The sequence below is a fragment of the Myxine glutinosa genome, chromosome 4, assembly GCF_964187855.1.
Source record: "Myxine glutinosa chromosome 4, kmMyxGlut1.1, whole genome shotgun sequence".
Classification (NCBI taxonomy): domain Eukaryota; kingdom Metazoa; phylum Chordata; class Myxini; order Myxiniformes; family Myxinidae; genus Myxine; species Myxine glutinosa.
Window position 1 is genome coordinate 28,330,101 of NC_136264.1, and position 14,976 is coordinate 28,345,076.

The following is a 14,976-nucleotide window of genomic DNA, read 5'->3' on the forward strand; positions in this document are numbered from 1 at the left end:
GATCACCAAAAGTCACCAAACCCAGGTCTTGATCACCAAAAGTCACCAAACCCAGGTCTCGATCACCAAAAGTCACCAAACCCAGGTCTCGATCACCAAAAGTCACCAAACCCAGGTCTCGATCAACAAGTCACCAAACCCAGGTCTCGATCACCAAAAGAGTCAACCAAACCCAGGTCTCAATCACAAAAAGAGTCACCAAACCCAGGTCTCGATCACCAAAAGTCACCAAACCCAGGTCTTGATCACCAAAAGTCACCAAACCCAGGTCTCGATCACCAAAAGTCACCAAACCCAGGTCTCGATCACCAAAAGAGTCAATCAAACCCAGGTCTCGATCACCAAAAGAGTCAACCACACCCCGGTCTCAATGACCAAAAAGTCCACCAAACCCAGGTCTCGATCACCAAAAGAGTCAACCAAACCCAGGTCTCAATCACAAAAAGAGTCAGCCAAACCCAGGTCTCGATCACCAAAAGAGTAACCAACCCCAGGTCTCAATCACCAAAAGTCACAAAACCCAGGTCTCGATCACCAAAAGAGTCAACCAAACCCAGGTCTCGATCACAAAAAGAGTCACCAAACACAGGTCTTGAGATAAGTCCAAGCCACAACAATCTCCTGCCATGTCCACGGATCCACAGCAACCTGAATGATTAATCCTTTGTAAAAAAATTAATATCAGTTCATTCCATTTTAATCGTGTCTCGATCTTTTGCCCAAGTTGAAATTCCAAATTTACATTTCAGCACACCTTCCACGACCTCGTTAACATTTCCCTTTCACGTGTTTCGAATACAATTCCAGGCACATCCCCAACTCTCATGAGCCGTCAATCTGCAAGTCCAAAGCAAAAGCGAATCGAAATTCCATCCATCAAATTGCTCTTTGTCATCCACCGGTTCGGCTCAACCTCAACGCCAGATTTGTATCCTCACCTTAGCCCCTGCTGGTGGCCTTTTATTCCCAACTCCAGGTCCGTTGACCCCGTGGCCTGGAGGCACCATGCCCGCCTGGGGCTCAAACTTCTCCTTGAGTGCGGTGAGTCTGGAGGCCAAGGCGTCCCGTTCCGATCGGTTCGTGTACTCCTCGCTCAGGAGGAGGTAGCAGCGCCAGCGAGAGGAGTCAAAGCCCCAGTGGCACGTCCTTTTCTCGCCTCCACGGTGCGAATGGCAGACGAAGCGTTGGGGAGGGAAGAGCAGGCGGCATTCCCGACATTGCACGCAGGCCGCCCTGGAGTGAGTGTACAACTCGGGGACCATGTAGCCCTTGCAGCGCCCGAAGCACTCGTGGTACACCTTGACGGTTTTGTCGGCACCCGAGAGACCAGAAGAGGGAGAGGACGGTCTAGGGGAGACCGCCGTGGAGTTGGGAGAGGTGGAGGAGGACACGATGATGCCTTTGCTACGGATGGCACTTCGACCGGCGTGGTGTTGCTGCTGGCCCAGGTGTCCTCCAGGTGGACTCGCCCAGCCGTAAAGAAGCGCGTTCACGAGTCTTTCGGCGTCGGTTTTGGTGATGAGACCGCAGGAAGGGGCTGCGAAGGGTAGGACACCTGTGACCTTGAGGACCTCCAGCTGACTAGGAGCACAGCGGGAGCAGTAGATGTGCAGCTCATCGCAAACGGCGTTGATCTGCTGCAGAGAGAAGTCCCGAAGAACCGTGTTGAGCACCTGCGGGAGGCAGAGGCGCTTCTCACCTCCGACCAGAAAACAGGCGATGAACTCCCCCTCGAGGAGGGTCCCACAGCACTCGGTGGAACTGTCCGGAGGAACCAAGAGAGGTCCTGGCAGAGGTCCTCCCGGGGTCACCAAACCGCTCCTACATCCACCTCCACCTGGGAAGATTCCTCCGATATCCAGGTCCGCGCACAAGGCAGAGGCTCCAGAGCTGGAACCACCGCCTGGAAACGAAGACCCTCCGGTGGGGAAAATCGCACCGCCACCCGAGCCACCACCGGCAGGAAGCCCGGGAGTTCCAGAAGGTCCGGTGCCCACCCCCGGAGCTTTGGAAGCCAGAAGCTGCTGCGTCCAGCGAGCGGAGAAGGCTGCGGGACCTCCCAGGGAGCTAACGCTGCTCAGGGAAAACTGGCGGAGCGTTCGCTTCAAACCAGCATGAGCCACACTATCCATAGCGAGCGGCGCTACAGGGGGGGAAGGGGAGGGGTAACGGGGTTAGGAAGGACAGCGAGCGATGCGGTAAACGAGACGCAGCGAGATGGAGAAACGGGAGGATGGAGCGTCACGGACGACGGCGAGACGACTCGAGGAGACGACAAAACTCACTCGGTAATGGTCTGTTGGCGCCTCGACCGCCACTCTCGAATCACCCTGATCTCTCCGTCCCGTCCGGCGCTCGCTCCCAACAACACGCTCCGCCTCGCTTTCTCCTCACGGGTCCCTCTCGGAGGCACCGAAGTTGTGCGTTCGTCCCGCCTGGCGCCGGCATCGGCGGTGTAGAAGGAGGCGGAGGGAAGGGGGAGGAGAGACAGAGACGGAAGGCGAGCAGACGAAGAGACCGAGGGAGGGACAGGGACACAGAAATCTCTTCAGAAAGATTAATAATAACCTCTACGAGGTATTGTTGAACTCCGAGGAGAGATTCCGTCTTCGATGGGTGAACGTCAGCGCAGCCGTAAACTGTGAAGAAGAAGGACACGAAGAGGAAGAAGAGGTGAGTGGGAGAGGGAGAGAAAAAGCGCGTGAGGTTGTTGCTGAGAAGCAACCTCTGGCATTGAACGCGAGGCAGGAATGTGCCAGGAGAGGGAGGAGAAGGCGAGGGGGAGGGAGTGGGGAAGCTGGGCGGAAACGTCTCGCCTGGCTGCGAGAGGCGGAGGGGAGGGAGCGACTGGCGAGGGGAGACCGACGCGGGGAAACATACGCACGACAAACGGGGGCAAAAGCAGCCAGACGGGACGCGTCCGAGGTTCCAAGATGGTCTTTTATAGGAAAACATAGGAGAGTTCTCCTGCGGATCAGGGAAATGCTCCCGAGACCAACACCCGTAAGGGAGGGAATGGTTAAGGTCACGTGGGCTTTGCAAAAGTTTACGATTTCGGTATAATCAGGACGATTCCATGGACGACCCCCCCCCCCCCCCCCAAAAAAAAATTTTTGGCCCGCTTTGTCTCTCCCGGTCCAGACTTTTCCATCGGCCCCTCCTCGCGGGCCCGTCAAACAACAGTCTCGTCGCCATGGCAACAGCAGAGCGCGTGCGTCACCGCCGTGCACGGCCCACTCGCGCCCGTTCGAAGGCTCTTCAGGACTTTCGGACGCGCACCTGGTTCGTTCCGAACGAGGTGTTATCTTAATGGCGTTAATGTTCTCATTCATCGAAACTTAGTTGCAGCCATTAACCCCCTCCCGCCCGCCCAAATCACTGCATTTCCTGCGTCGTGCGTTCACCGTTGTCATGCAAGGGATCGGCTCTCCGGGCAAACGCATAGATTATACAGGTTGCCCTCGGGGCGGATTCGCAGGTAGACGGGCGGCCAGACGGCTGGCTGCAGGTCGCTTCGAGTTGAGCTTCACGACGGAGAAATTGCATCTCGTGCACTCTCGATTATCCCCCACCTGTGTTTACCTGCTGCGCTCTGTTACACGAAACAGTCAGAGCCAAGCTCTGGCAATGTAAAACACAGGTATACAGGTGCAAATTAGCCTTGTGAGACCTCAGGAGGCCATTTGCCGCATTGTACCTGCGATTTACATAGTGTTTACCATGATTTCGCCTTTCTCGTTCGATTCAAACGGCGCAGAGCTTCTTGATTGAGAGTTGCAGGTTCAAATCCCGCCCCTGCTGGGAAGGCAATGGAAAAACTATCCAATGAATTTCCTTGCCCACGACCGATGGATGCTACGACTTGGACCTGCAATGGAGCAAATAACTCGTGATAGCAAACCTAGTTTATTAATTCATTAATTACTTACGTACTAACCTCGTTCTCACCATTCAATGTAACTTCGCACCTCATTAAGGACAGCGTGCTCCGAGATGCAGCGCCACCGCCATTCTTAGATCGGATTTGACCGACACAGTAACAAATCCATGACACGACCGCTGAAAACTTTCCCACCATTCCCCAATCTTAATACATACAACACCTGGCCTTCCATTGAGGTCTCCCACCTGAGCACGAACGAAATAACCGGCGTCGATTGCGTCAAGATTGACATAGACTTGATGTTGGAGTCAAAATGACCTCGGCAAGGTAATTCAGTTGTTGTTTTTTCCTTGTACACCAATACAAATACACAACTGCAACACCGACCCCCAGGTAAATGGCACATCAACCTCAGATTAAAGGACCATTATCAGACGACACATTTAGACATGTGTATGCAAGGTGTATATATATATATATGTTTAATTTAGTATCGTCCAAAAAAAATCGCACCCGTGTCTGAAGGAAGCCTTTTTGGATTTTTAATATGAGAGAAATAGGCAAAGGAACTAAATCCTTTAGAACCCTTTAGAATTACCCTTTAGAATTACCCTTTAGAATTACCCTTCAGAATTAGCGTTTAAAATTACCCTCAAGAATTACCCTCTAGAACTACCCTCTAGAATTACCGTTTAGATTTTAGAATTACCCTTTAAAATTACCCTCCACAATTACCCTTTAGAATTACCCTTTAGAATTACCCTTTAGAATTACCCTTTAGAATTACCCTTTAGAATTACCCTTCAGAATTAGCGTTTAAAATTACCCTCAAGAATTACCCTCTAGAACTACCCTCTAGAATTACCGTTTAGATTTTAGAATTACCCTTTAAAATTACCCTCCACACTTACCCTTTAGAATTACCCTTTAGAATTACCCTTTAGAATTAGCGTTTAGAATTAGCGTTTAAAATTACCCTCCACAATTACCCTTTAGAATTACCCTTTAGAATTACCCTTTAGAATTACCCTTTGGAATTAACCTTTAGAATTGGCATTTAGAATTACCCTTTAGAATTACCCTTTAGAATTACCCTTTAGAATTAACGTTTAGAATTACCCTTTAGAATTACCATTTAGAATTAGCGTTTAAAATTACCCTCAAGAATTAACCTCCAGAATTAGCGTTTAAAATTACCCTCAAGAATTACCCTCCAGAATTAGCGTTTAAAATTACCCTCAAGAATTACCCTCCAGAATTAGCGTTTAAAATTACCCTCAAGAATTACCCTCTAGAATTACCGTTTAGATTTTAGAATTACCCTTTAAAATTACCCTCCACACTTACCCTTTAGAATTACCCTTTAGAATTACCCTTTAGAATTAGCGTTTAGAATTAGCGTTTAAAATTACCCTCCACAATTACCCTTTAGAATTACCCTTTAGAATTACCCTTTAGAATTACCCTTTGGAATTAACCTTTAGAATTGGCATTTAGAATTACCCTTTAGAATTACCCTTTAGAATTACCCTTTAGAATTAACGTTTAGAATTACCCTTTAGAATTACCATTTAGAATTAGCGTTTAAAATTACCCTCAAGAATTAACCTCCAGAATTAGCGTTTAAAATTACCCTCAAGAATTACCCTCCAGAATTAGCGTTTAAAATTACCCTCAAGAATTACCCTCCAGAATTAGCGTTTAAAATTACCCTCAAGAATTACCCTCCAGAATTAGCGTTTAAAATTACCCTCAAGAATTACCCTCCAGAATTAGCGTTTAAAATTACCCTCAAGAATTACCCTCCAGAATTAGAGTTTAGATTTTAGAATTACCCTTTAGAATTACCCTCCACAATTACCCTTTAGAATTACCCTCGAGAATTACCCTCCACAATTACCCTTTAGAATTACCCTCCACAATTACCCTTTAGAATTACCCTCCACAATTACCCTTTAGAATTACCCTCGAGAATTACCCTCGAGAATCACCGTTTAGAATTACCCTCCAGAATTACTCTTGACAATTACATTTTAGAACACTTTTGAATTACCCTTTAGAACCCATTAGAATTACCCTTTAGAATTACCCTTTAGAATGACCCTTTAGAATTACCCTTTAGAATTACCTTCGAGAATTACACTTTAGAATTACCCTTTAGAATCACCCTCGAGAATTACCGTCCAGAATTACCCTCCAGAATTAGAGTTTAGATTTTAGAATTACCCTTTAGAAATACCCTCCACAATTACCCTTTAGAATTACCCTCGAGAATCACCGTTTAGAATTACCCTTTAGAATTACCCTTCAGAATTAGCGTTTAAAATTACCCTCAAGAATTACCCTCTAGAACTACCCTCTAGAATTACCGTTTAGATTTTAGAATTACCCTTTAAAATTACCCTCCACAATTACCCTTTAGAATTACCCTTTAGAATTACCCTTTAGAATTAGCGTTTAGAATTAGCGTTTAAAATTACCCTCCACAATTACCCTTTAGAATTACCCTTTAGAATTACCCTTTAGAATTAGCGTTTAGAATTAGCGTTTAAAATTACCCTCCACAATTACCCTTTAGAATTACCCTTTAGAATTACCCTTTGGAATTAACCTTTAGAATTGGCGTTTAGAATTACCCTTTAGAATTACCCTTTAGAATTACCCTTTAGAATTACCCTTTAGAATTAGCGTTTAAAATTACCCTCAAGAATTACCCTCCAGAATTAGCGTTTTAAATTACCCTCAAGAATTACCCTCCAGAATTAGACTTTAGATTTTAGAATTACCCTTTAGAATTACCCTCCACAATTACCCTTTAGAATTACCCTTTAGAATTACCCTCGAGAATTACCCTCGAGAATCACTGTTTAGAATTACCCTCCAGAATTACTCTTGACAATTACATTTTAGAACACTTTTGAATTACCCTTTAGAACCCATTAGAATTACCCTTTAGAATTACCCTTTAGAATTACGTTAGCTGAACAAATTAATTTGAACTCTCCCTGTGTCATATTGGGTAGGTAATACGACAGCACTGAATCCTGGTTTATCCGATAAAAAAAACACTGTCACACCCCTTATTTATTGATCATCAGAGCCACCTAGCTCTTCCATGAAGCTCGACTATGTATACAAAAAATATCTCCCGGGAGGAAGAACCATGCACGTATGGTGATAGTAACGATGAGGTGGGGTGGCCTTACCTGGCTTGATAAGAGTAGCCTGATGAAGGACGTGCATACCTCTACACTAACAATGTGGGACACAATTGGTCCACGCAAAAGCCAATTCACCTACTCTATTATGCCAGCGGCCTCAGACATCAAAAATGGTGAAGTGGGGGAGCATCCCTACTCTAACCTGGCATCATCAAAAACGAAATCCTCATTTAACATTAACCCCCTCCACTGTGGTTCTAACTTACCAGTTTAACCGCTGCTCCGCATGTTGGTCTTCCAACAGTTTGGGCGTCGCCCTCAAATTTTCACACTGTGTCTCCACACAATTTCCTAGCTGGGGGGGGGGGGGGGTGGAGTGAGTGATTCCCATTGCAGGCTCCTCGCCTGACTCTTTAGCATGGCACCCCTGAGCCGCAGGGACCACCAACGACCTTACCCACTCCTGTCCAAATTCTGGGGAGCCTTCACTGGCTCACCCTCAAGTGCCCTCCTGCTGATTAGGACAAAATTTGGTGGAGAGGTTGGTTATGTGACAAGGACGAAATGATTATATTTAGGTGAAGATCTGGATCCGGATCTACACCAAAATCTAATCGGCTTGTTTTTGTCACCTACCCCACCTGTCCACCAAGTTCCATCCAAATCTGTCAACAATTTTTTGAGATATTGTGCCATACACTACCGGTCAAAAGTTTTATAGCACCTCAATTTTTCCGGTTTTTATTGAAATTTAAGCAATTCAAGTCCAGTGAATAACCTGAAATGGTACAAAGGTAAGCAGTAAACTGCTCGAGGTTAAAAAAAAGTTTAGGTTAGCAAAAACGGGAAAATAACGTCAATTGCACAGTTATATTGTAAAAAAAAAAAAAAGGCCTTCTTCAGGGAACAAGTAATGGGTTAACAACTTACAGCTGTTCTGCAGCAATGTAAGTAAATTAAGCCTTGAAAGTTGATGCAAACAATTCCTGCAGGTGTCCCAACCTCTGCTGATTACTTGATTACAAACCCCTTGTCTGTATAAAAGCAGTATTGGAACAGACTGTTATTACACCCTCTGAAGCATTATTTTGACAATATTACACTGCAGGAAGTAGTATATTGCTATCATAATGGCGAGAAAAAGGCAATTAACAATGGAAGACAGACAGACCATTATAACCCTTAAAAGTGTAGGTCTTTCTTTTAGAGAAATTGCAAAGAAAGCCAAGGTGTCAGTGAGTACAGTTTCCTACACCATCAAAAGGCACTTGGAAACTGGAGGAAACTCTGACAGGAAGAGGTCTGGCAGACCCAAAGCCACAACAGAATCAGAAGACAAGTTTCTGAGAGTCAACTGCTTGCGTGATAGGTGGCTCCCAGGACAACAGCTTCAAGCACAGTTTAACACTGGTCGAAGTAAGCAAGTCTAAGTTTCAACTGTGAAGAGAAGACTTCAAGCTGCAGGTTTGACAGGTCGAGTGGCAGTAAGAAAGCCATTGCTACGATGGCAAAATAAGAAAAAGAGGCTTGCCTAGGCCATGAAGCACCGCCAGTGAATTACTGAAGACTGGAAGAAGGTCTTATGGACCGATGAATCAGAATTGAAAATTTTTGCTTCATCACGCAGGGTTTTTGTACGCCGTCGAGTAGGTGAAAGGATGGTTCCTCAGTGTGTGACACCAACTGTCAAACATGGAGGAGGAAGCGTGATGGTCTGGGGCTCTTTTGCTGGATCCAGTGTCAGCGACTTGCACAGAGTGACTGGCACCCTGAACCAAAAGGGCTACCACAGCATTTTGCAGCACTATGTAATACCCTCTGGTATGCGCCTAGTTGGTCAGGGGTTCATCCTACAGCAAGATAATGACCCTAAACACACCTCCAGGCTATGTCAAAACTACCTTCGAGGAAAAGAACAAGACGGTAGGCTTCAAATCATGGAATGGCCAGCACAGTCTCCAGACTTAAACCCATCGAGCTGGTTTGGGATGAACTGGACAGAAGGGTGAAAGCAAAGCAACCTACAAGTGCAACACATTTGTGGGAACTTCTGCAACAGTATTGGGAAGAACTTCCCGAACAATATTTGATTTACATTGTAGAAAGAATGCCACGAGTGTGTTCGGCGGTTATATCTGCAAAAGGTGGCTACTTTGCTGAGTCAAAAATTTAAATTAAATTTTGTTAAACAAAATGATTCTATGATTTCTTTTTTATCTCCAATTGTTTATTTGTTCTGTGCTTAATTTCAGAGTATATTGAGACATTAAACTGCGTAAATTTCAATAAAAACTCGAAAAATTGAGGTGTTCTAAAACTTTTGACCAGTAGTGTATATTGTTTTTGGCCCTATCTCGCAATGATGAAAATCACTTTTAAAATACTCAGATCCACATCCGGATCCAGCTATCCGCCAAAATATAATAATTTCATCCTTATCATATACCCAACGTCTTAACCAAATTTTGTCCGAACCCAGCCACAACTTTTGAGACATCCTGTTCACAAACAAACAGACAAGTAAATTAAAAATCACTCATAGAGCGACACTTGGCAAAAGAGAACAAAGTATAATAGCACTCAGTAGAGCATCATTTTGACCTAAAAAAATGACTGGTGTTGAATGCAGTGACCAGATATGCAAATTGTCTTCGACTTTAAGTCATTCGGATGAAAAATGACAATTTTAGAAATTCGGCCTATGTTGACCTTTTCACCTATGTTGACCTTAAATATAATCGGTGGTTGAATTCAGTTAGCTGATATGAAAATCATATTCAAATTTCAAGTCAATCAGATGAAAATTGAGGATTTTAGAAATTTGAAAAGAGTGGTTGACCTTTGGCCTATATTGACCTTGTGACCCATGTTGACCTCAAAAATAGTTGGTGGTTGAATTTAGTTAGCTGATATGAAAATCATATTCAAATTTCAAGTCAATAAGAATAAAATTGAGGATTTTAGAAATTTGAAAAGGTTGTTGACCTTTGGCCTATGTTGACCTGTTGGCCTATTCTGATCTCAAAAATAGTTGGTGGTTCAATTCAATAAGCTGATATGCAAATCCTATTCAAATTTCAAGTCAATCCGATGAAAATTGAGGATTTTAGACGTAGGCTGGGCCAAATCGGAGGTGATTTTCCAAATTCAATGTAATTTACCTAAAAGTTGTGAGTGAGTATCAGGAACAAAATCATGAAAAAAAAATTCAAAAATATTGACGTTTTACGGTCAGACAGCTCGTTACCATAGCAACAGTTACAGACGACTCAAAAAATGCCTAAATTGACGATTTCTCAAGCTGTGTTTGACCCCCAGAGTTGATTCTGGTACCAAAAGATGCAGAATTGAAAGCCAAGGATGATTGGATAGCTTAACAATGTCTGTGACACAATTCAATACCACTTTTATCCAACAAACTGATTTTTGTCTGAAATTTCAAGCATATTTATGGAAAAAAATTGAAAATTTTGCTTTTTAATCATAGGATAACCATTAATCAAATTAAATTTACTTTAAATTGTCTTTTACAACCTTGTATTGTCCAGTTTTTATAACTGTTATAACGTTGTTTAAATTTGGCCATCTTAATTTCAATAAAAAAAGTTAACAAAAGCAGCTTACAATCATTAATTTTAATGCCTGCTTTCGGTTGTTACTGTAACCATTCATCAGGCAAGTATGCTGTTTTTGTTTACTTTTCTCATTCAAACATTATATTAATAATTGTTTTTTTATTGCAGTGCATCACATAGGCAATTAGGCATGGATACAAAAGCCAAGACCGTGTTGTGGCTCTTCGAAAAGTGTCCCCCCATCTTCAATCTACCAGGAAACCAGGGATTCACTGGCCCTTATCCACCAACAGGGGAACTGGTTGTTCTCCAGTACCATGGGTATCACAGACATCTGCAGGAAACCAGCCACCTTCAGTCTAGCAAAAAGGATGCAGTCAAGCTTGTAGTGAAGGACTTGCAGGACCGTCGGCAGCTGGGAGATATCTACACACCCGAAGAGCTGGAAGACATAACCAGTCTCGCTGCATTCATGTCAGTCTTCTACACTAAAGCGTGGTTGACATGTACCAGTGCTGCAGATGCACCATCTAACGACCTGTACCTGATGAAGAACCTCCTCAAGGCTGAGGCCAGTATCGCAAAGAATCCAACAAAGTGGCCTGCCAAATTTCTGTCCTTTGTGACTGTGGCCCGAGAGAAGCTACAAAACCATTTGTGGTACCTCTCAGAGAGATTGGTCTCTTTGGCACTCTTCTCGGACAGAACGTCATCTGACAAGCAGACTATGAGAAGGGCTATGCTCAGGTACCATGGGACTGCACATAACATGATACAGGAGATGCCAGCCTCACAGCAATTGGGGAGTAAAGCCCTCAAAGACTTTGTTGGTTACGACTCTTGGAGCATGTTTGAACTCTTGGGTATTGACTCCAGTTTTATCAAGCTCCCCGTTGCACAGTGGCCCACCTCAGACAGCTATCGTCATGGCAAGGAAGTTGTGGCCAAACTCCCAGTTGTCAATGACGCAGCAGAGCGGACACTTGGACTCGCCACAGATTTGAACACTAACAAGGCCCCCACATCTGAGGCGCAGCTCCAGGCTCTATACAGGGTTGTGAAGGGCGTCAGGGAGAAGCTGCATGGACTGGCAACATCCACTGAGGTTGTGACTAAGAAGTCATTGGCCTCCATTGATTACAATTGGGACTAGGTTTTTTATTTTGTTATCAATGTTCAATGTCAGACCTTAAATTTGAGACAAAAAAGCTTAATCAATGACAAAAGTTAATTTAAAGTACATTTAATTTGACTATAGCTCTGATTAATGATTATCCTATGATTAAAAAGCAAAAGTTTCATTTTTTTTTCAAACAAATGCCTTAAATTTGAGATGAAAATGAGTTTTGGGGATAAAAGTTGTATTGAATTGTGTCACAGACATTGTTAAACTATCCAATCATCCTTGGCTTTCAATTCTGAATCTTTTGGTACCAGAATCAACTCTGGGGGTCACACAAAGCCTGAGAAATCATCGATTTTAAGAATTTTTTGAGTCGTCTGTAACGGTTGCTATGGTAACGGGCTGTTTTACCGTAAGACGTCAATATTTTTGAAAAAACATTTCATGGTTTTGTTTCTGTTACCCAGCCACAACTTTTAGGTAAATTACAACCTTGTAGTATGAAAAATTGAGAATCACCCCTGATTTGGCCCAGCCTATTTTAGAGATTCGAAAAAAAGTGGTTGGCCGTTGGCCTATGTTGACCTCAAAAATAAATAGGATTCTGTCGAACCACTAGCTCTACCATTTGGTGAAGTTTTGTGAAGGTCGGTTTACAATTGTGACCTGTAGGCAAGTATAAGTAAGCGGTCAGACAAACATACAAATGAAAAAGTACTCATAGGGCGACACTTGGCAAAAGAGAACAAAGTAGAATGGCACTCATGTCACTCGGCCTGTCAAACCTGCAGGTCGAAGTCTTCTCTTAACAGTTGAAACTGAGACTTGCTTTTGACCTCAAAAATAATTGGTGGTTGAATTATGTAGCCTGATATGCAAATCCTCTTCAAATTAAGTTAATCGGATGAAAATTGTCAATTTTAGAAATTCGGCCTATGTTGACCTTTTGGCCTATGTTGACCTCAAAAATAGTTGCTGCTTGAATTCAGTTGGTGGTTGGTGATTTCATTCAGTAATTGGTGGATGTGCGGAGTATCGTTGAGAGAGAGGAAGACAAATGATGAATTGCGAAAGATGATGGGAATTGAGCCTGTGATGGATGCTGTGAAGAGGAACAGGTTGAGATGGTTTGGTCATGTGTTGGGGAAGGATGAAAGTGACTGGTTGAGAAGAGTGATGGAAATGAATATAGAAGGAAGTAGAGGACGGGGAAGACCGAGAAAGACTTGGCTAAAGGTGGTGGAAGAAGAAATGTGGGCAAAGGGGTTAACAAGGGGAGATGTAGAAAATAGGCCAAAATGGAGAAGATTGTGATGGGGCCCGCAAGGCTAACCCCCGCTCTAGCAGGGAACATGGCCTTAAAATGCCTGTTGTTGGTTTTCTTTTGTTGGTTGGTTTCAGTAAGCTGATATGCAAATCCTATTCAGATTTCAAATTAATCGGATGAAAATTGAGGATTTTAGACATTTGGGAAAAGCGGTTGACCTCAGGCCTATGTTGACCTTTTGGCCTATTTTGATCCCAAAAATAGTTGGTGATTGAATTCAGTTAGCGGATTTGAAAATCCTATTCAAATTTAAAGTCAATCGGATGAAAATTGAGGATTTTAGCAATTTAAAATTGTTCTTGACCTTTGGCCTATGTTGACCTTTTGGCCTATGCTGATCTCAAAAATAGTTGGTGGTTGAATTAAGTGACCTGATATGCATATCCTCTTCAAATTTTAAGTTAATTGAATGAAAATTGACAATTTTAGAAATTCGGCCTATGTTGACCTTTTGGCCTATGCTGACCTCAAAAATAGTTAGTGGTTGGTTTCAGTAAGCCAATATATAAATCCTCTTCAAATTTCAAGTCAATTGGATGAAAATTGAGGATTTTAAAATTTTGAAATTGTTGTTGACCTTTGGCCTATGTTGACCTTTTGTCCAATGGTGATCTAAAATTAAGTTTGTGGTTGAATTCAGTTCGCTGATATGTAAATCCCATTCAAAATTCAAGTGAATCAGATGAAAATTGAGGATTTTAGAATTTTGAATTGTTGTTGACGTTTGGCCTATGTTGACCTCTTGGCCTAAGCTGATCTCAAAAATAGTTGGTGGTTGAATTCAGTTCGCCGATATGTAAATCCAATTCAAATTTCAAGTCAATCGGATTAAAATTGAGGATTTTAGAAATTTGAAAAAAGGTGGTTGACCTTTTGACCTCAAAAATATATAGGATTTTGTCAGACCACAAACTCTACCTTTTGGCGAAGTTTCGTGAAGATCTGTTTAAAATTGTAACCTGTGGGCAAGTATAAGTGAGCGGACAGACAAACACACAAACACACACACACAAACCGGAGTGATCAACATACTTGAAAAAATTTTTTCCCCCTTTTGCCAAGTAATAAGACAGTCAGACATATGACAGACCGACGACGTATCCATTGTCCTGCTGAAATGTGAATCTCCTACCCAGTTTCAGATTCATGGCTGACTCAAGCAGGTTTTCATCAAAGATTCTCATGTACTTTGCACCATCCATTGTCCCTTCTATCCTGAAAAGCTTGCCAGTCCCTGCTGATGAAAAGCAGCCCCACAACATGATGCTGCCACCACCATGGCATAACAGGCAGGGGTGAAAATATAACATCCATCCACCTTCAGTGGCAGAGGTAACAAACAAACATACTGTTACGTTTGTGGGGGGTAGGCAATACATTAGTCCAGGTAGAAATGCATAGGTAATGTGCTCCGACTGTCGTGAAGAAGAAGAAACCCCATGTATAATAAGTAGGGATCCGGTGGACCGTATGTCGTGGACGAGTGTATCTTTGTTCCCATCATGAGGGGTGGGGTTATGTTAATTAGTTAGGGATTATGGGTAATTAATGCCCTGTATGTAATGACCTCTGTTATTTTCCTCTGTTCCTTATGACACATCCAGCAAACACACCTAGCAAGAAATCACACATTTAGAACACTAAATAAAACCAACCAGAAGCAGGACATTGAGCACTACTGCTGATCACACCGACCTGGTGAGCACACAGGCACAGGCAGGGCCGTGAGGCCACGACCCAAAGAGCAGTGATTGGTCTGGAATTTGGTTCAAGGAAGGACTGCTAAGATGGCACTCGCTGATAGGAGCGGACACGGAGACGTCGTGATATGACGTCAGAGCCTCAAGTATAAAGAAACGCTCTGCCCGACATATTCTATCTCCTCTCTTCTTCGTCCTCTTGAGTCC

At 43.4% G+C, this 14,976-nt stretch overlaps 2 protein-coding genes across 2 annotated transcripts in view; one reads left to right on the plus strand and one right to left on the minus strand.

The window, feature by feature from the left end:
- Nucleotides 1-2,767, minus strand: part of LOC137424539 (uncharacterized) — a 78,879-nt gene extending 76,112 nt beyond the window's left edge. The window contains exon 1 of the mRNA XM_068112105.2: nucleotides 939-2,767. Within this exon, the coding sequence (XP_067968206.1) occupies nucleotides 939-2,132 (1,194 nt within the window). The 5' untranslated portion in view covers nucleotides 2,133-2,767. The remainder of the gene's footprint in view (nucleotides 1-938) is intronic.
- Nucleotides 2,490-12,351, plus strand: LOC144891694 (uncharacterized). Its single transcript, XM_078775573.1, has 2 exons — nucleotides 2,490-2,673; nucleotides 10,788-12,351. Exon 2 carries the CDS (start codon nucleotides 10,810-10,812, stop codon nucleotides 11,770-11,772), a length of 963 nt encoding a protein of 320 aa, XP_078631699.1. The 5' UTR covers nucleotides 2,490-2,673; nucleotides 10,788-10,809; the 3' UTR covers nucleotides 11,773-12,351.
- The last annotated feature ends 2,625 nt before the right edge of the window (nucleotides 12,352-14,976 follow it).

Coding starts and splice junctions, on each gene's coding strand:
- LOC144891694 (XM_078775573.1), top strand. CDS start 10,810: ATGGATACAAAAGCCAAGACCGTGTTGTGGCTCTTCGAAAAGTGTCCC.